This window comes from Balaenoptera borealis, assembly GCF_965194805.1.
Source record: "Balaenoptera borealis genome assembly, chromosome: 7".
NCBI classification, from domain to species: Eukaryota; Metazoa; Chordata; class Mammalia; order Artiodactyla; family Balaenopteridae; genus Balaenoptera; species Balaenoptera borealis.
Window position 1 is genome coordinate 106489429 of NC_138864.1, and position 21552 is coordinate 106510980.

The window sequence follows — 21552 nt, forward strand, 5'->3', positions numbered from 1 at the left end:
ACCCCATCCTTAGAGAATGTTACCACAGAGGACATTTCTCCCACATGGTAAACAAAGGAAAACAAGGAACGTGAGTGCAGAAGTTGCTTTAGCCATGAGGGAGCCGATAGAGCAGGGGCGTAATAGAAACGACTCAGAGAGGGAGCTGATGGAATCCGATAAGGAAAGCCTCGTGACCTTTCAGCCTTCTCCCTGACTTGATAATGAAATACAAAAATAAACCTCCATGCTTGTACTTTGCATATGTTGGTTGTCAAATTGCTTTTCTAAATTGACTGTATTTAACCTTAATGGTGAATGTACCTTGATGATTAATAGATTCTGGAATTTTGTCCAAACTAGAATGTGATTTCTCCCTGAAATAGACTTGAATAGCAGTCGGCCTGCTCGGTTCTTTGCCTCTGATCTAGTCACCCCAAGATCTGGGCTCTTTCTTCCTCTGGCTCAAGGATGAGGAAGCAGGGCTTGTTGATCCAGCAGAGCTGCTCATTGGGATTCTATTCCTCTCAGCTGGTACCCTCACCAAGCCAGCCTCTGGGTAAGAAACTACTTGTTTCTACGGTTCTTCAGTTTGACTTCCTCAGGGAAATAAGGCCCGCGGAAGTAGCCAGCCAGCTGTAGAACACAGAGCAGGCACCTACAGCCCCTCAACTCCTTCCAGAAACAGCAAAGGCTACTGCAGATAAACCAGGGCATGTGGGGCCCACATGGTACAAAGCTCAGGAAGGCTGGGTTTTAAATTGACAACAGCCTTTAAAACTCTTTGGGGGTAGTCGCATTCAGAGTAAGGGAGGGTTGAAAGGCAGGGAGGGTATTTTCCTCTTAGAAGCAGAAGGAGCTTCCTAACAGCCTTCCTTCTTTGCTTTGTGCCTGGTTTAGTACTTTCTTAGCAAGTTCTGGGGGAGCTCAGGTCCTGAGAAAGGCTGGGGCCTGCCAGGGCACTAAACAAGCTGTAAAAGCACTCTGGAGGAAAAGGGAGGCTCCTTTGCATTTCCCTTTCCTGCAGGCCTGCCCTGGTTTTTCATGATGTCATCCATTCATCATTGTGATCTGATTGGTGGTCCCAGGCCTTGGCCAGCTGCCCAAGGCCAGAAGGGAAGAGAGAGATCCCAGGACAAACGCGCAGCAGGCCCCTGAGCATGTGCGGAAATGTTGTCATCAGTTCCACATAGAAAGACTTGGAACAAATCGAAGAAGACAGTAAAAGTCACAAGATCCTATCCAACCTTCCCTTCCCTGAATGCCTGGGAAGAATTCAGGGGCCTCTTTCCTGTGTTTAGGGAACCAAATCCTGGAGTGGGCCTGGGTGTAGAGGAGGGACTGCTCTGCCAGATGGTTCATTCTCCAGAATTCAACCTGTTTCCTGAATCAGTGGTGTTTGAAAGCAACTTTGTCCAGGTACTCTTGGGCCGCTCAGAATGGCACTCCTTGATTCCTCTAAATCTGTTCCCACAATGTGACGGAGAGTCTGTCCCTGGAACTGGAGTGGAGTGACAACTGAGGCAAAGAGAGGAACCTAAGGCAAGGCTACCCCCATCTGACCCTGACTTTGCAGAGCTCCAGAAAGGTTTTCTCCTGCAGTCGCTCTGGAGAGAGAGGTCAAGTGTTGTCTGCTCTGAGTGGAGGATTTGGTAGCTTCCTCCCTCGATTTACTTCCTCCTCCAGGCTGTCAGCTCAAAGCAGATGAACAAAGAGGCAGTAAAATGAGCTGCCCTTTGAGGGCTCAGAACAGAAATGTTGGTGGGTGAAAGAATAGGAGCTGGACGCCCAGAGAGATCTGGGCTCAGAGTCCGGTCCACTGCTTTCTTATCAGGAGGTGTCATCAGGAAGGTGACCTGCATACCCTGAATCCCAGTTTCCTCTACTGTAAAAAGGGTGGGACTGACCTAGCTGTTCCATGAAACACAGGAGGCAAAGGCCTTAGTGCAACGGCACTCAGCGCATTTTTGTTTCCTTGTCTGGGCTCCCCTCAGGCCAGATGGAACCCAGAATAAACAGAACTTGGAAGTTACAGGGACCTGACAGTGCAGAAAAGGTGCAGGAGATAATAGGGCCCCTCAAGAAAGTGCCAAAGGACAGGTTTTTCAAAGAAAATCCAGGAAACAGTCTGGGGAGGATTCACAGAAGTGTGACACACGTCAAGGAACTCTTGTGGGCAGTTGCTAATAGTAGGTAAAGTAAATACTGGTACAGTTATTTAACCAATGTAGGTTAAAACTGTGGTTCCCAACAAGCGATGATTTTGCCCCTGCCACCGGGGGCATTCGGCAATGTCTGAAGACATTTTGGGTTATCACAGTTTGTATGGGGGGAGGGTGGAGATTGCTCCTGGCATCTATTGGGCAGAGGCCATGGGCGCTGCTAAACATCTTACAATGCACAGGACAGCTCCTCCCCAAGCAAAGAATTATCCAGCCCAAAATGTGAATGGTTCTGAGTCTGAGAAACTCCCGCCTAAAACATACTGCTGCTTCTGCCAGTGTTCAGACTGTGCCCTGGGGGTGCTGCTTTGCAGGTCAAAAAGGGCAGGAACTGGATAGACATCTACAAAGCCTCCAACACCACGGCCCTTGGGGTGACCTCCTCTGTGCCCTGCCTGCCTCTTCCCAACATCCTCTTCATGGCCAGCGTCAAATGGCACCATGGGCAGAGCCAGACATGGAACCAACCAACTACAGCCCCCAAGATTATCCTGAAGAGGTAAGCATCCTGAAGTGGGGCAAAGGGGGGGGGGCATAAAGTGGACAGGGGTGAGGGCCAGTCTACATGCCCTCTTTCCTTCTCGCTGCATTCACTGCACTGAATTCTTAGGAAATCTCTCCACTTTGGGCCAAGGGGCAGGGAAGTCAGGCAGTTTGGCAGATGGAAGCACTGGCTGGGAGATGCAGGTTCTAGTCCTTATGCAACTAACTAGGCTCAAATAATTTTCGAGTCACAAGTTACTTGCTGCATTGCAGTCTTCCTACTGGTAAAGTGAGTGGAACGAAGTCTCACTTGGATCTGTAACATTATGCTTGTCGGGGATGAAAGGGCCCTTTTAGATGTTTGAGCCTCTTCTGTAGGATATCTCAAGAATCTCTAGATAGTCCCAGAAGTCCAAGTAAACCCTTCATTGCTCCATGTTGCTTCAGTGATAGACCTCTCCATTATGTTCTAGGTACACCTATGGCAAGTACAGCCCAGACCCAGCTGACTAATACTAGGTCCAAAGCCAGCTCCTTGAATCTTAGCTCCTTTGGGAAGAGTAATTGAGACATTGAGGTCAATGAATGCACAAGCTGGACAGTGGGACCCAGCTCCTGTTGTGCTGTCAAGAAGGAAATTGAAAAGCCCTGTGATCCCAGCTACCTTACTCCCAGGCTGTCCCTCTCAAGCAGGATCCAGGGAACACCAGCATGAGAATCACGGCAGGATGGGGAGAGGTTAGAATGCAGATTCCAGGGGCTCACCCCAGACCTACTGAATCTGGATCTTTGAGGGTATCTTCAGGCGTCTGCATTTTAAACAAGCTCCCCAGGTGAATCTGATCTCCCCAAAGTTTGAGCACCACTGTGCTAAGCATTCTCTCTCCTACCCACCAAAGCCTCAGTTCTGAAGGAGACACCCCTCATTTTAATGAAGACAGGGTTGGATCAGAAGCAATGGGGTTGTCAATGTGTGTCTTCCCTCACGCCTTCAGGATTCTCCCTTTGAAGTTTGTGGAGCTCCAGGTCTGTGACCGCTTTCAACGTATCCTGCGGTTGAGGACAGTCACGGAGAAGATCTACTACCTAAGGCTCCACCCTGACCATCCTGAGACTGTCTTCCACTTCTGGATCCGACTGGTTCAAATTCTGCAGAAGGGCCTGTCCATCACCACCAAAGACCCTAGGATTCTCATCACTCACTGCCTGGTACCCAAGAACAGCTGCAGTCCCTCAGGAGACTCACAGGTAAGTGGGCACCATTGGCTCCTTCAGCCAAGGCCAGAGCTGAGCTGTAGAGCTTCAGTGAGCTGATACGGGGGCACCCTGGGAAGCCTTGCCTTAGGCCTTTTCTAACCAGCTTTACTGATTAAAATTCACCTGAGTGTACAGTTCAAAATTTTCAGTAAATGTATAGAGTTGTGCAACCATCACCACAATCCAGTTTTAGAACATTTCTATCACCCTAAAAAATTCCCTCATGCCCATTTGCAGTCATTCCCTGTTCCTACTTTCTGCCCTAGGTAGCCATTGATCTGTCTTCAATCTCTACTCATATTTCTGAAACATTTCATATAAATGGAATCCTATAATATATAGGCTTTCGTGTCTGGCTTCTTTCACTTAGCATAAGGTTTTTCAAGTTCATCCATATCATAGCATGGGGCCAACTCTAGGGTAGAGTCACAGATTATCAATAATTTATTCCTTTCAATTGCTGAATAGTATTCCATTGTATAGATATACCATGTTTTATCTATTCACCAGTTGATGGACATTTGGATTGTTTCCAGTTTGGGGCTATTATGAATAATGCTGCTGTGGACATTTGTGTACAAGTTTTTGTATAGATGTGTTAGGGTATGTTTTCATTTGTCATGGGTAGATTCCAAGGAATTGGAATTGCTGGGTCATATGGTAAGTTTATGTTTAAACCGGCAAACTGTTTTCCAAGGTGACAGTACCATTTTACATTCCCACCAGTAATGCATGAGGGTTTTAGTTTCTCTGCATCTTCACCAACAGTGGTATTGTTGGGAATTCCCTGGTGTTTCAGTGGTTAGGACTCCGTTCACTGCTGAGGGCCTGGGTTCAATCCCTGGTCAGGGAACTAAAATTCCACAAGCCACATGGCCAAAAAAAACAAAAACAAAAACAAAACAATGGTATTATCTTTTTAATTAAAGTCATTCTAGTGGATGTGTTATGTTTTTAATTAGGGTTTCCTGTCAAGCAACTTTACATGGGCTTATTAGTCATTTATATATCTTCTTGGTGAAATTTCTATTCAAATCTTTCTTGAAACTTTTTTAAAAAATATTTATTTTATTTATTTATTTGGTTGTGCCAGGTCTTAGTTGAGGCAGGCTGGCTTCTTAGTTGCAGCTCACCTGCTCCTTAGTTGTGGCATGCAAACTCTTAGTTGTGGCATGCAAACTCTTAGTTGTGGCATGCATGTGGGATCTAGTTCCCTGACCAGGGATTAAACCCAGGCCCCCTGCAGTGGAAGTGCAGAGTCTTAACCACTGGACCACCAGGGAAGTCCCTTGCCTATTTTTAAATAGATTTTTTTCTTCTTATTGAGTTGTAAGAGTTCTTTGCATATTCTGGATACAAGTCCTTTATCAGATGTATGATTTGTAAATATTTTCTCCCAGTCTGTGAGTTGTCTTTTCATTTTCTTAATGATGTCTTTTGAGGAGCAAAAGTTTAAAATTTTATTTTATTTATTTATTTTATTTATTTTTATTTTTGGCTGCGTTGGGTCTTTGTTGCTGCGCGCAGGCTTTCTCTAGTTGCGGTGAGCAGGGACCACTCTTCGTTGCAGTGCACGGGCTTCTCATTGCGGTGGCTTCTCTTGTTGCAGAGCACAGGCTCTAGGCGCGCAGGCTTTAGTAGTTGCAGCGCGCGAGCTCTAGAGCATAGGCTCGGTAGTTGTGGCGCATGGGCTTAGTTGCTCCGCAGCATGTGGGATCCTCCCGGACCAGGGCTTGAACCCGTGTCCCCTGCATTGGCAGGTGGATTCTTAACCACTGCACCACCAGGGAAGCCCAAAAGTTTAAAATTTTGATGAAATGCAGTTTATCAATTTTTTCTTTTATGGAGTAGGCTTTTGGTGTTATATCTAAAAACTCTTTGTTCAACCCAAAGTCACTAAGATGTTATCCTATATTTTCTTCTAGAAGTCTAGAAGACTTAGCTCTTACATTTAGGTCTCTGATCCATTTTGAATTAATATTTGTGTATGATGTGAGGTAGGGGTACTTTTTTAAGTACTTTTTTTTTTTTTTTTTTTAGCATGTGGATATACAACTGTCCTAGTACCATTTGTTGAAAAGCCTATCCTTTCCACATTGAATTGTCTTGGCATCTTTGCCAAAAATCAATTGACCATAAATGTAAGGATTTATTTCTGGCTTCTCAATTCTGTTCCATTGATTCGTTTGCCTATTCTTGTACCAATACCACAATGTCTTGATTAATGCAGCTTTATAGTAAGTTTTGAAATTGGGTGTTGTAAATCTTCCAATTTAGCTCTTTTTCAAATTGTTTTGAAACAGATCCTTTGCATTTCCATGTAAATTTTAGGATCAACTTGTCGATTTCTACAAAAAAAAAAAAAAGCCAGCTGGAATTTTGATAAGGACATGTGGAATTTATATATCAATTTGGGGAAAATTGCCATCTTGACAATATTGAGTCTTTTAATACATGTATATCGAATGTCTTTCCATTTATGTCAATCTAATTTAATTTCCCTTAGCAATGTTTTGTAGCTTTCAGTTTACAAGTTCTACACTTCTTTTGTTCAATATATTCCTAAGTATTTGATTGTTGTTGATATTATTGTGAATGGAATTGTTTTCTTAATTTAATTTTTGCATCAGTCATTGAAAGTGTACAGGAATACAATTGGTTTTTGTGTATTAATCTTGTTTATTAGTTGTAGTAGTTTTTGTGGATTCCTTGGGATTTTCTACATATGTGCATACATTCACGTCATCTGCGAATAAAGACAGCTTAACTTCATTTCCAGTTTGGATCCATTTATTTGTTTATTGCCCTATTGCATTAGTTAGAACCTTCAGTACAATGTTTAATAGAAGTAGCAAAAGTAGACACCCTTGCCTTGTTCCTGGTATTAGGGGGAAAACATCCAGTCTTTTATTAAGTATGATGTTAACCATGGGATTTTTGTAGATGCCCTTTATAAGGTTCAGGAAATTCTCTTCTATTCCTTGTTTATTCAGAATTTTTATCATGAATGGGTATTAGATTTTGCCAGATGCTTTTTCTCCATCTGCTGAGATGATCACATATTTTGTCCTTTATTCTATTAATATAGTATATTACATTAATTGACTTTTAGATGTTAAACCAGCCTTGTGTTCCTGAAATGAATTCCATTTGGTTACGGTGTGTATGATCCTTTTTATATATTACTGGATTTGGTTCATTAGCATTTTGTTAAGGAGTTTTGCATCTATGTTCATTAGAGATATTGGTCTGTAGTTTTCTTGTGATAGCCTGGTATAGCTTTGGTATCAGGGTAATACTCACCTTATTGAGTAATTTGGGAAGTGTTCCCTCCTCCTCTATTTCTGAGTTTGTGAAGAATTGGTGTTACTACTTCTTTAAATATTTGATAGAATTCAGGGAAGTCACCTGGGGCCTTTTTGCCCCAGGCCATAGAGTATAAAGAACAGAAGCCTGACTTGAGTTACAACACAAAATCCAGGAAGGCCGAGATTTTTATCTGTTTTCTTCACTTCCATTCCCCAGTGCCTGGCACGTAGTTGATATTCAATAAATATTGAATGAGTGTGAGCAGCGTGCACAACTGGGGCATCTGTGGGGCATCACAGGCAACAGGGAAAAAGGCAGTTTTACTCTGGCATAAAAAGTAGCTCAACGTAGGATATTTCTTAGAGAAATGAATTTGAAAAACATTACATTCCTACAATAAACATTTAATCCCCTTCCATTTAAATATAAAACCAAGTAGCATAAGCTTTATTAAAGTTTATATTAATAGGCTATTCAATAACATATTAAGGTATGTTAATAAGAATAGCTTATCTACTAAATTATGTTTAAAGTTTTCAGAGACAGTGTTATTCTTGGGACACCAAAGGATATTTATAACAGTACGGGGGTATAAACAAACAGATATGGCCTCAGAATTGCCTCTCTGTGCAGTTGGCGTGGCTCTGTCTGATAGGACAGCTGAGTTCTAACCTTTAGGGTCTGGACCATGATATTAGGAAAATGCAGAGACGCTAAGAACTTAACCACCTGGTTTTGCTTTTTTTCCTCCATCTAGTTAGTGCAGAAGAAACTCCAAGCCTCCCAGCCCAGCGAGAGCCTCACGCAGCTGATGGCCAAGGGGGAGAGTGAGGCCCTCTCTCAGATCTTTGCCGACTTGCACCAGCACAACCAGTTCAGGTACGTGACTCAAATCCAGCCAGCATGACATCCCCAGATGGTCTGCGCTGGGAGATCCAGAAACCAAGTTATCTTGGTTAATGGGCACAGGGAAGTGCATGAAGTATTGCCCCTCAGTATCCAGTCTGTGTTCTTGACTCAGGGCAACCTTTTCCTGGTCTCTTTGCCTAATTCTCCTTTTCCGCAAGCATCGTGGGCTTAACCCCAGAGGAGGAATTTTATAAAAAATGAAAAGTAGCTTCTTCAATATTAAATTAGTAACACAGGTGGAAAAGTAAAACCTAATTTCTAAACTAGTTTCTAGTCCTACAGAAAAGTAGTCAAAACATTGTTTAAAATGTCATCATCTATCACTGGGTTCCTTTACCTACTTAACTGGCCTCTGCTTGAACTTTATGGAGCTTCTATGGTCACCTTTTGTTTTTTAATGTTTTCTGGAAAGCTCCCTCATGCAGGCCTGTCTTCTCCATGCCTGAGGAAATGTCCTTACATGTACAGATGACTTAGGGTTGCGTCTTAAGACTGGTTGGTATGAGAGAGACAGAGGTCGAGAGCACTTAGACCACAGGGCACCACGGCCAGAGAGCAAAGATAAAATGGGAACCAGGGTCCTAGTGAACTTGATTTGTGGTGTCAAAGAAAAGGAAGAACAGAAAAAAATTAGTAAATGTCACCAGAATAGAATAACGAGGTGTCAGAGAGAAGGAGATTTTTGTCATAACAGGGACCAGCAACTCAGAGACAGAATTTAAAAAAAGAAAGTTTTATTTGTGAATGCCAGTAATAAACTGAAAACCAGGAGAGCTCAGAGGATGCAATCTCTCATAATGGGTTAGAGCTCACACAACCCTGGGCCCAAGTCACCACTCTGACTATGAGCCCTTGGGGGCATATTGTTTAACTCTGCTGGGCCTCGGTTTTTACACCTATAAAGTGGAAATTGCGGTACTGCCAACCTCAAGCAGATAGTGTCAGGATTAAATGAGCTCACATGAATCAAGTGCTTGGCCCATCCTCAGCAAATTTACAGGAGGATGTAATAAACTCTCAATTAATATTAACTTGTAGGGAATTCCCTGGCGGTCCTGTGGTTAGGACTCTGCGGTCTCACTGCCGAGGGCCCGGGTTCAATCCCTGGTCAGGGAACTAAGATCCCGCAAGCCACACGGCGCGGCCAAAAAAAAAAAATTAGCTTGTATTATTAATTCTAACTTGATCTGGAAGTAGAAAAAGTATTAACACAAGAAACAGACTTGTTAGTTGCCTGCTGTTAAAGAATTTGTACTGGGGTTGTCACTCTGTATATCATACAGAGATCTGTAATGAAGGAAGATGTAAGAAGGTAAGATGTCACATTGTTGAGCTGGAGAGCCCTGGACTCTAATGGAGGAAGATATTTGATATCTAATAGCAAGATATTTTGACTGTCTCAGATTGTTAACTTACAGATTTTCTTTATTACTCTGGGAAGGACGGCTTCTGTTTATACCTCACTGGCCACAATTCAGTCACATGGCCACACCCAGCTGCAAAGGAGGCTGGGAAATGCAGCCTCCATTCCACATAGCCATGGACCCAACACAAAATTAGATGTTCTGCCCCGGAGAGAGAAGGGAAAAGGGCATGCTGGGGACCTACTGGCAATCTCTGGCACAGATAGCTTTTAATATCTCCAGGAGGTCAGAGGAGTCGAAGACCTGAAGGAGAAACATGCACAAGCCAGATAAAAGGTAGAGAAAGCTGTGCAGGGTAAGGGAACAAATGAGGCTTCGCCCTGAGGAAGAAGCTTGGTGAGTGCAGGGAAAGGGAAGGAAGGCCAGTGGGGAAGTGGGGATGGTGGTAGGACGACATACGTAGAAGTGGGCACGGACCAAGCCAGGCAGGGGCTGGGAAGCCATGCGAATGGATTTAGACTTTAAGTGTAATGGGAGCCTTAGCAGCATTTTAAACAGGGAAGTGACGTGATCCCATTTACATTTTAAAAAGGTCACGCTGGCTGTTGCAGTGACAGTGATTTGAAGAGAGGGAGGCTAGGTGTGGAGAGACCAGCCAGGGAGCTATGGCAACCGAGTCTGGGCTGTCATGTGCAAGACGGATCAGAGGGATGTGAGAAACAGGGAACATTGAATTTTTGCTTCCTTATCTCAATAATTGCTTTGTACAGACATTTAGTTTCTTCTCTTTAATTTCTCAGCATGAAGCCCTGAGTGATGATTTTTCTCCTCATTTAGGCAGGTTCTAGTCTGGTTGCAGTTATAGCAGTTTTTGCACATTGGCAGCAACATGCAACGTACAGCAAATAAAATAAATGGCCAAGATGCAGGACCAAACAGATGGAGTCACACCCACTCCACCTCAGCAAAATCAGCAGCCTGGGTTCTGCTGCCCAAACTCCATCCCATCCCACCTCCCCCTTCCCTATTTTTTCTTCTGGTACTTTAATATGCGTCACACCCACCCAATATAGCCACAGCTGGCCTTTTTCACATTTATATCTGCCTCTAAAGCTTTTGTTGCATCAGGAAAAATATAACTAGAAACAAGATTTAAAATGAGAGTTTCATGCTCTATTCTTTTCCTTTTGACTTCCATTTCCTTGATCCTGAAATGGCTGGAGTTCCAGGAGCAGCAGAAAGACAGAGAAAAAAAAGGACAGTCCAGGTAACGGAGGGCACGGGGCACCCTTGTCTCGGAGAATTTTCTGCTCTGCAGATATAGGAGTAAGATTGCCTCTAGCACCCCATCCCAACTTTCCTGGTGCTGTCAGGGTTGCCATCATCCGCCTGTACCTTAGTTTGAGTTCCTCTGGGATCTTTGGCCACCGTAGTCAATTTGGCATCAAATCCTATTAATTCCTTTCTTTCAAATGTTTCTTATATTCTTTACTTCATTTCTACTCCCACAGATCCCACCCTAGTCCACTTTATCACCTCTTGCCTGGACCACGGCAGCAATCTTCTGCTAGTTCATTCATTCATTTATTCATTCAAAAGCATGCACTGAGCACTTGGTAAGCGCCAAACACTGTTGACGGCTTTGGAATCACAGTGAAGAAAGACACAGCACCCCCTTCAAGGGGTTTATAATTTTTGGAGTCAGATGGGTAAATCCCCAAATTACATAACCTCTCCTTCCAGGCAACATTCAAAGCTCAAGCCTGGGGTGCCACAGGAGCACAAAGGCAGGCCTCCCTCACTCCTCCCGGGAAGCTGTCCCAGAAGGCCTGAGGTCTGAGCTGAGTCAGAGAGGATGAGTAAGAGTGGGCTGGCCAAGGCGGATGAGGCGGGGTTTCTAGGAAGAGACACAGAGTCTGTGTGAGACAGCATGACCCATTCTGGAAACAGCAGCCCTGTTCCCTATTTATTTCCGGGTTCTAGTTTACCCCAGATCCACTCATTTTGGCACGGATGATCCTGCATGAACTTTTCCCTCGTACCCATCTCACCTGGTCACTGTCCCCTCCTCAAATGGGAGCCCTCTGACTCCCCCTGTTCTCCAGCCCAAATCTTCTGCTCTGGTCAAACCTCAGCTACCCTTCCCCATGCCTTATTCATCCGCCTCTCCTCCCTTCCTCCTGACGCCACCCTAAATCCTACCTAACCTTTCAGGTCCACTCACGACACCTTCCTGCCCAGACAAATCTCTCCTTGCTCATAACCTCTCTTACACAACGTAATATCCCTAATTGTTTCATAGGCTTAAGTCTTGTTTCTTCAACCAATACTAAATTTTTCTGGTGCCTCTGAATTTCTACAGTGGCAAGCACAGGGCTGGGAACACAATAGGAGCTCAATAAATATTTGTGCACCACACCACTAAGAAATTATTCCTCCAAATTGGCTCAGGAGGCAGCCAGAATATCATGTTATATTTAGAGATTTAGAGGAATGTGTAGATCCCAGGGGAGCTGTGCCAACTTTTATCCAAACCAGGGGTTGCAACTCAAACATCTGCAGGGGGTATAGAGGAGTAAAGAGTCTAAGTATCATAGATATAAGAAATGGCTGGGTTTTCTCTCAACTCTATCATTGGTAAAACAACAGCTGGGCTGACACTTGGTTTCAGCATTGAGGAGACAATAGGGAGTGGTGGGGACAGTGGCATGAAAAAGTGAACGTTTCAATTAAAGCTTCAACTAATTGTTGCCACGCTGCAACACAGGCCTGGGGTTGCCAGATACTCTGATTTTTCAAGAAAAAACAAAAATCTGAATTTTTATATCACATACCCCCCCCCCCACTTCATAAAATACTAAAGTACAGTACAGGCCAACACTTAGTGGGCAAACAAAAGGTATCTGCAAACCAAAGTGAGCCTGGAGGCTGCCAATTCACAAACCCTGTTCTATATGGTAAATAGAGCTGATTGCTGGCCCACGTTTTCTCCAAGTCTAGAAGTGCTTTCTCATATTATGTGACTGCTAATACAATGGTGATTCATTAATGTTTTTCTACATACATTCAAACACAGACACAGACACACACACACACACATACACATACACTCAAAACATACCGCATGAGATTAGAGTTGAAGAAGACAGAAATAGAGAATATTTCAAACTTATTTCTAGGACTTGAGAGAACAGCTAGAATTTCAGACTCATAGGACATCTGTGTCATGGGAACTGTTGTTCCCAAGATGCTCCTAGGCTGATTTCAATTAATCATCCTGGGGTGTCCTCAGGACCCTGTTCTTTCCTTGGAGCTGAAGGAACCCCTCTTTTCTCTCTGGGCCAGGTAGTGTACCCTTTCAGTTTGGAAGCACAGTCACACCCCAGCCTCTTGGAACTTTTGGATGACGAGAGAGAGAGAGAGAGAGAGAGAGCGGGCGCTACATTTGGAAAAGCCAGCGTCCCCAAGCTGACCTGTGTAGTTGAATCTTTCAACTCCCTATCAGTGGGTGGTGTGACCTATCACAGTGCTTCCCAAACTTTCACGTGCAATGATCCCTTGAGGATCTTGTTAATATGCAGATTCTGATTCAGTGGGTCTGGGTGGACCTGAGACTGCATTTTTCACATGCTCTAGGTGATGCCAAGGCTGCTAGGCTGCAAGCCACCCTTTGTGTAGCTGAAGCCAAGTGGACCAGGAACAGGCTCTGGCTTCAGGCCATCTGGGTTCAAGGCCATTGCCAGTTCCGCTAGCTGAATCTCCTAGGGAAATTCACTTGGTTAACCTCTCCAAGCCACGTTGGTTGCCTCCTTTTTCTGGTACTGCCTTGTTCACATGATGTAGTGGTAAAAACACGGGCTCTGTTGCTTGGTTATCTGGCTTTGAATCCTGGCCTTGCCTCCTCATTTTGTGACCACGGGTAAGTGACTTAACCTTGCTGGGCCTCAGAATCCTCATGCATCAAATGGGGACTATGGCAGCACTGACCTCTCGGGGGTTGTTGTGAGTATTAAAAGAGCAAAACGCCTGTAACTGTTTGGAACAGTGCCTGGCCCATAATAAGCACCTCGCAAATGTTGGCTGGACTCTGTGAGAGTGCTCTGTGAATTAAAGTACACAAATGCATTCCCTTTTTGACCTAGAAAAAAAACGTCCCAGTGAAGACTCCATCCCTTGCACCCGTGACCTCAGCTGGAGGGAGTCGTTCACCTATGGAGAGTGGGAAAGAGAGAACCCCTCTGGGCCGCAGCCCCTCTCGCTCCTCAGCACTCTGGCAGCCTCCACCGGGCCCCGGCTGGCACCACTCATAGGTACGGTGATGGGCTTAATCCAGCTGCCTTCCTGGGACAGGCCTGGAATCCTACCTCAGGTCTGGGTTCAGGTCCTAGGGTCCTGGGGGTGATTCCAGGAGGCTGTGGGGTGGGAGTGGGGGGGCCTCTTTCTTTCTTTTTAATTATTATTTTATTTTTTAATAAATTTATTTATTTATTTATTTTTGGCCGCATTGGGTCTTAGTTGCTGCGCGTGGGCTTTCTCTAGTTGCGGTGAGCGGGGGCTACTCTTCGTTGCGGTGTGCGGGCTTCTCATTGTGGTGGCTTCTCTCGTTGTGGACCACGGGCTCTAGACGCTCAGGCTTCAGTAGTTGCGGTGCGCCGACCTCAGTAGTTGTGGCTCGCGGGCTCTAGAGCGCAGCCTCAGTAGTTGTGACGCACGGGCTTTGTTGCTCCGCGGCATGTGGGATCGTCCCAGACCAGGGATTGAACCCGTGTCCCCTGCATTGGCAGGCGGATTCTTAACCACTGCGCCACCAGGGAAGCCCTCAGCCCTCTTTCTTCTTGCCCTGTTCTTCTCTACCTCCAACTGGCCTGAATGAAACCCTGAGTATGGCACCTCCAGAGCCACCAGAGGCCCCTGGGAGTTCCTGCAAGTGGCTCTGAAGGGACAGAGACTAGCAAGACGCTGTCGTCACTAGAACTGCCTTCTCCCTGCAGTGTGGGAGGCATGAGGGTCTGCCTCTGCAGCGGGGTGGGGAGCTCCTTGGGAGCCCCAACCTTCCACTGAGGAGAGTGGGAAGGAGCTAGCGGCCCTAGCTGGGGCCCAGCCCTTATCTTCCCAAGCTCCAAGCCTCATCCATCCATCCATGTATTCATTTAACAATTATTCATTAAGTACTTCCTTTGTGCCTCTGTCTGACCAGAGAGAGATCCTTAAAGAAGGTAGAAGTGGTTATATGTTTTCCAGAGTAAAATATTATCAATAAACCACTAACTCTTACAAGTTACCTGTTATTAATAGTTGACAATTTTAAAAATTAACAGAAGTATCTAGGTGCCCACAGAAGAGCTTTTAAGGCATTATATCTTATTGTAAGTTTTTCTCTCCTACACCTACAGGAAGTTCTATTTGAGCCACCCTTTCACACTGGAGAGAATCTACGCAACCCTCGCCAACGCCACTCTGCAGCATTCAGCTTTCTGAGGGACTCTGTCTGGATGGAGGGGAGGAGAAAGCGGTAACTAAGGAAAAACTAGAACCATCTCACGCTGACAACATAGCCTTTCCCTGGAGAACCACTTGGGAACATGGCTCCTGGATGAGAAGCATTATTCCAGCATCATTCCAGTCCATAACTTCATGTCCTCACCACTGCACATCACCACACCTCACCTCCGTTCCAGCACAAGAAAACGTGCTCTCAGAAGGACCAGAACCACAATGGAGAGAAGGAAGGAAAAGGACCAGGACCAGAGGAGAGGTGGAAGAGAACAAAACGGGGGTGAAGAGGAATGTGGAGGGTGGAAATCAGAGAAGAGGGAAGATGCAGAAAAGTGGTGACAGAAAGTAACAGAAGAGAGGACAAGAGAAGTACACCTCTGAGAGAGGCCTCACCAAGCTTCTATTTATCTAATTTAAAACTTGAAAGTAAGGCCATATACCAAAAGAGATATGTGTTTTCTTCTCTGTTCAGATTCCTCTGGATAAGGATGAGGAGACAGAAATGAATTCCAGCCAAAGGCTTCTCCTTAAATGTCCCTTTTGCCAGTTTCTCTTGTTAGTCTCTCTTTTCTGATTCAAGCTTTAGACCTTCTTCCTTAGTGCATTCCCTAACTTGAACTTGCTAGCCTGGCCCTGCTGTTCCAAATGGCGGTTTGGGTTTGAGGCTGCAGAAAGGTTCCTGCAGGAGGTTGTAAGACAAGGTCTGTGAAGTAGGCAGTTTCTCTTTTGTGTTCAAACTTTCAAAGTTTACTATTGTCTCAGCCCTACAAACACTGGCTCACTTTCTTTTGCATATGACACCCCCTTGAAATGTTGACATATCTTGTTAGTGCTTATTAGAGATTCCAAAGAGAAGAGACACAGGCTCAAAGCACAGGTAAATCAGAGGTTCCAGGCTTGAAGTGTAGGTAAAATCAGGGGTTCACAAATTATAGATCAAGAGAGTCACTAAGGAGGGTCTGCCAGACAGCCCATGGACTGGCCTCTATTTAAAATGCACAATATTTCACATTCAATAAAAACCAGACTATGAGTATTTCAGAAAAGCTACCCAACCTTCTAATTGGAAAGTTTTTTTGGATGTCTTGCTTTGATTTAGGATATCCTAGGAGGGTCTTTTTCTTCACTGAAGTGGTTTTTTTTGGGGGGGGGGCAGTGACAAAATAACTTTTTTTTCAAACTTTTTATTTTATATTGGAGTACAGTTGATTAACAATGTTGTGATAGTTTCAGGTGATCCAGTTATACATATACATGTATCTATTATTTTTCAAATTCTTTTCCCATTTAGGCTGTTACATAATATTGAGCAGAGTTCCCTGTGTTATACAGTAGGTCCTTGTTGGTTATCCATTTTATTTTATTTTTGTTTGTTTGTTTTTTAATAAATTTATTTATTTTTGGCTGTGTTAGGTCTTTGTTGCTCCGCGCGGGCTTTCTCTAGTTGTGGTGAGCGGGGGCTACTCTTCGTTGCGGTGCGCGGGCTTCTCATTGTGGTGGCTTCTTCTGTTGTGGAGCACGGGCTTTAGGCACGTGGGCTTTAGTAGTTGTGGCATGCGGGCTCAGTAGTTGTGGCTCGCGGGCTCTAGAGCACAGGCTCAGTAGCTGTGGAGCACGGGCTTAGTTGCTCTGCAGCATGTGGGATCTTCCTGGACCAGGGATTGAACCTGTGTCCCCTGCATTGGCAGGCGGATTCTTAACCACTGTGCCACCAGGGAAGCCCCAGCTGGCTGGTGGTCCTGGCCATGGGCCCCGCGTCTGCACGGGCGACTCCCCCACAGCGTGGCACGGCTCGGCACCTCCTCAGCATCCTCCTTCCCGCAGCAGAGCCCCAGCAAATGGCTATACATTTTAAATACAGCAGTCTGTACATGTCAATCCCACACTCCCTAACTATCCCTTCCCCCCATTAACTGAAGTGGCTTTCAGACTGAAATGGTTAGAGGGCTAAAAAGTAAGTTCCTGGACCATCATCAGTCTTGCCAAGGATGTGTTATGTCCTAATTCTTGGTGCTTTCAATATCCACTCAGATGATCCTCCCCATACCCTGGTCGCTGTTACTGTCCTTCACCCTCCTCAGCCACTGACCCCCCTGATTTTACCCTAGAGTTTGTCATTAATAACTGCACCCCACCCCATTATTCCTACTCTCCAACTATACCATCTCCTATATTTCCCTGAGTTCAATAATCCTTCAACCCCACCAATCCTGCAATTTCTTGCTCCTTCTGGGTTTTCACTATCCCTCACTCTCCTCACATCCTCAGTCCCTTCCCCTCCAGCCTAGATTTCAGAATCCATCCTGAATATTATCACTCCCTTGCAAGTACCCTCAGCACCTTTGTGTCTCTTCCACTTTATTCTACTCACTGACCAAGTCCAACTCTCCACCAACTGCACCATGCCACTAAACTTGCCTGGAGAAAAACCACATGACATACTAACCATTTTCACCTCAAAGTCATCATCTCAGGCCTCAAGAGGGTCCTTAATGTTGCCTGGAGATCATACTATGTTCCCCTCATATGTTCTCTCTGTTGAATGGCTATTTCACATCTTCTCCCTCTTTAAACCCCCCACTGCCTCCTGATGACCCAGCTTCCCATTTCACTGAGAACATAGAAGCAACTGAAAGAGAACTCCAAGTTCTCACCACGATGCCTACCACTTACCTGGAATCGGACCAGCAGATCGAGTTTCTCTCCTTATTAATATAGAAGAACTGTCTCACTCTAAGCAAAGTCCAACTCTTCCCATTTTGTACTGGATCCCATCCCATCTCCCCTACTCAAGGACATTGCTCCAGCAACTCTCCCTTCTCCCTACATCATCAGTTTGATTCTCTCTCGTAGGTCCTTCCCATCAGTAACAAACATGCTGGTATTTCTCCGAAACATAACTGTTATTTCTTCCATTTAAAAACATAACAAAATAAAACAAAACCTCTCTTGGCCCCTCTGCCCACTCTCCTCCCCTATATAGTAAACTCCCTGAAAGGGTTTCCAACATCTTGCTTCGCATTCTCTCTCTAACCCCTCCACTACACCACCAAACCTGATCTTCACATTGCTAAAGCCAATGGTCAATCTGTCCTCACCTCACTTTTAGCACGTAACATACGTGATCTCTCCTGGAAACACTTCCTTCACTTGGCTTCTAGAACACTATGCTCTCCTCCTCCCTCACTGGCTTTTCTCCTCAGTTTCCTTTGCTACTTCATTCTCATCAACACCCCCACCACCACCACCATCTCCAAACACTAGAAATTTCCAGGACTCAGTCTTGGGTCTCTTCTAATCAAAACACATGGTTTTATACCACACATAAACCAATTACTCCCAAATTTTATCTCTAGTCCAGACACTGTGAGCTCCAACTGCCTATTTGACATCTCCATTTGAATATCTAATAGGCATCTCAATATGTCCAAAACTAATCTCTCAATAGTATCCCTCAAGATTTGCTCCCCACAAGTTCTTTTCTATCCTAGTAAATGCAGCTCCATTTTTTTACTTGCTCAAAACCTTGCGGTCATCCTTGACTCCTCTCTCTCCACCCCATTTCCAACCCATCAGGAAACCCTTTTAAACTATTGATACTTTCAAGATATATGCACAATCTGACACTTCTTACTATTTCTACTGTTACTACCTTGGACGAAGCCATCATCACCTGGATTGTTGCAAAAGCCTCCTAAGTGGGTTGCTTGTTTCTAATGTTAACCTTCTCAATCTAATGTGACCCTTTTAAAATCTTAGGTCATGTCACTTCTCTGCTCCAATGAGAACTGGAAACCTTCCAATGGCTTCCCATGGCTTCCCATCTGTATTAGTTAAGGTAATGCTACCTCTGTAAGAGATAAACCCTGATATATCAATGGCATAAAATAACCAACAGAAGTTCATTTCTCACACACAGAAAAGTCCAAAAAGGGTGATCCTGTTCATGGAGTGGCTCTTTAACAGGACCCTGGGCTCCTTCTATCTTGTGACTTGCTATCTGCACTACACGGTTTCCAGGGTTGCCACAGAAAGAGAAAGAGCTTGGAGAATGGCATGTGGCAGGTTTGCATGGCCAGTACTGGAAGTAGTGGACATCACTTCTGCCTCTCTTCCCTTGGCCAGAGCTCAGTCACATGGCCATGCTGTAAGGGGGGCTGGGAAATATAGTCTAGCTGTGTCACAGGATGAAGAAGAAACAGTTTGGTAAATAGTTAGCCAGTCTCTTCTACATCACTTCATTCATAATAGCAGCTAAAGTCCTTACAATGGCCTAAAGGCCCTGCATGGTGTCCCTCTCCCCTTTACCTCCATCCCTGCTACTACCTCCCTGACCTCATGTCCTCTCCTCTCCTCAATTACTGTACCCAGCCACCCTGACTTCCTGCTGCTGCTCAAACACTCCAGCAGGCTTCAGCTCAGGGCCTTTGCCCTTGCTGTTCCCTTTCCCCGGGATGTTCTTCACCACCTTCAGATGTTCACTCACATGTCATCCTCTTCATAAGCCGTCCCTGGCCACCCTCTCAAAGACAGCAACACCACTCCTGATAGTCCTGACACCCATTTTTCTCCTTTCCTGCCTTATATTATTCCGTGGTACCTATCACCACTTCTCATTCTGTATATTTTGCTTTTTTATCTTGTTTATTGGCTGCATACCAGAATATGAGCACCATGAGAGAGTTTGTTCCATTGTGTTCACTGCTGTATCCCCAGTGCCTAGAACAGTGTCTTGCATACAGGAAACAATACATTCATTTGTGGAGTGAATGTTCAGTAGCACCACATGAGCAGAGTTGGGATGCTTGAAGAACATCATCAGCCTTTTGAGGCTGACATCACTATACCTGCCATAAACAGTCCTTCAGTGCTTCTCTCAGAGACAGAATCCACAGTTAGATGGGCCTTTGGTACAGCTATGGTGACACTTCTTATGTGTGTCAGCCCTCATGTCCTTTTCCTCCTCTGCTTTCTTTCTAACCCTTGGGCTCCCATGAGGCCTAATCTGTTTTTCTCTCCTCAGAAAGCTCATTGGTTCTCATGGCTCCACCAGCTGCTGCCTGGCCAGTGACCCTAAGTATCTCCTCCAGCCTATTGGTTCTTTCTTTTTCGATGTTCTGCCATCACCTTAGACTCATCATGTCTTGAACTCAACTCAGTTCCCCCGTCCTCCACTCATCTAGCTCATTCTCCCAGTTTCCTACGATTACAGCTTTAAATTTTTGAGTGTTCCTTCTTCATTTCCTTCTTCCAAGCAGTCACTGAGTCCAGGAAATTGTTGTTCCCACTTTTTAAAATTCCCTTGTATAGAAGTGTTCATTTGCATTTCTCTTGCTTTGCCTAGACCAAGCCCTCATCCACAGGGAATTTCAGGGTTGACAGTCCCCATCTCTGGCAGAGTCCCACTACCTTATCCAGCCTCTTCTAGGACACTTCCAGGATGGTGGCTCTGCCACTAGGCTGCAGGTCCTTGAGGGCAGGGACCATGTCCTATTCTTTGTGGGTTCACCAGCACCTAGTGCAGTGCCTGACTTCAAGGAGGCATTTTCAAAATAGTTTTTTAAATATCTCCTGATGCAACCTATTCTATTATAGTTAACCCCTATTAGGAGATGCACCTCCCTGAAAGAACACTTTCAACCTCACAAAGGTACAAGCTTAGAAATCTTCAGAAGAAGACCCACAATTCCCACTGCCTTCAGCTCAGGCTCCTCAGAGCACAGGCTCCCCCCTCCCCCCCTTTTTTTTACCTCCCTCATCCCCTACCTGACCTAAGCAGTTACCTCCTACTCTGTCCCCTGCTTGCCCTTGTTCCTGTTATTCCTTTTGCTGAATAGGGCATTCAGGAGTTTCTTAGTCTAGCCTGAGTCACACCTTCTTAGGAAGCCCTCTCTGGTTGCCACCAAGGGTCAGGGCCACAACTTTGAATTCACACTGGTTGTCAACCTCTCATCTTGATGTTTAAAAACTGAGTTGCTTTGTATTTAACTATCTCATGAGCATACCACGTGTCTCAACTGGATTTTAAACTATAGAGGCTTTATGAGCTAAGAACACAGGTTTATAGTCCATTGACATTGCAAACATAGTAGCCCTTATTTAACTTTAATTTCATGACTTGAAAATGAATGAATAAGTTAATAATTTCCTGTGTTCCTCTTCAGTCAGGGACATTCTTTGGGTTCCACCCATTCAGTTCACTTAACATTATTAGGCATTTACTTTGAACTGGGCAGTAAGCTCAAAGCTGTAGGTACAAAGATGAATAAAGGCAGATCTCTCCCCTGGAGCTTAGTCTGGAGGAGGACAAATGGATAAGCAGCATTATATAGCAAAATTTGGCAAAGTGTACCAAAGATGCAAAGTGCTATGAAGGTAAATAAGGGAGGAATTACTATGCCTAGTGAGGTCAGTAAAGGCTTCTAGAGCTAACATCTAAACCGTGATTTCTGTGAACCGGGACTTCTATTGTCATTCACATTCACAAGGCAGAGAATCTGGAAAACGCCCTCACTCCTGGTTGATAATGAAAG

General features: G+C 44.9%; 1 protein-coding gene across 2 annotated transcripts; it reads left to right on the plus strand.

The window, feature by feature from the left end:
* The first annotated feature begins 451 nt into the window (after positions 1–451).
* GARIN1B (golgi associated RAB2 interactor 1B) lies at positions 452–16419 on the plus strand. 2 transcript variants are annotated; one of them, XM_082400124.1, is made up of 7 exons: positions 452–1398; positions 2516–2700; positions 3680–3932; positions 8008–8129; positions 10753–10790; positions 13666–13833; positions 14917–16419. In XM_082400124.1, the coding sequence occupies exons 1-7, from the start codon at positions 1150–1152 to the stop codon at positions 14928–14930; spliced, it is 1029 nt and encodes a 342-aa protein (XP_082256250.1). In that variant the 5' UTR covers positions 452–1149; the 3' UTR covers positions 14931–16419. The 2 variants fall into 2 exon arrangements, with proteins under 2 accessions (XP_082256250.1, XP_082256251.1); XM_082400125.1 differs by lacking the exons at positions 10753–10790; positions 14917–16419 and having other exon boundaries at positions 13666–13808.
* The last annotated feature ends 5133 nt before the right edge of the window (positions 16420–21552 follow it).

Excerpts from the sequence above, each read along its gene's own strand:
- GARIN1B (XM_082400124.1), top strand. The coding sequence starts at position 1,150 with ATGTTGTCATCAGTTCCACATAGAAAGACTTGGAACAAATCGAAGAAG. Across the intron at positions 1,399-2,515 it reads TTGAAAGCAACTTTGTCCAG|GTCAAAAAGGGCAGGAACTG; the intron begins GTACTCTTGGGC and ends GCTGCTTTGCAG. Across the intron at positions 10,791-13,665 it reads GAAAAAAAAGGACAGTCCAG|AAAAAAAACGTCCCAGTGAA; the intron begins GTAACGGAGGGC and ends TTTTTGACCTAG.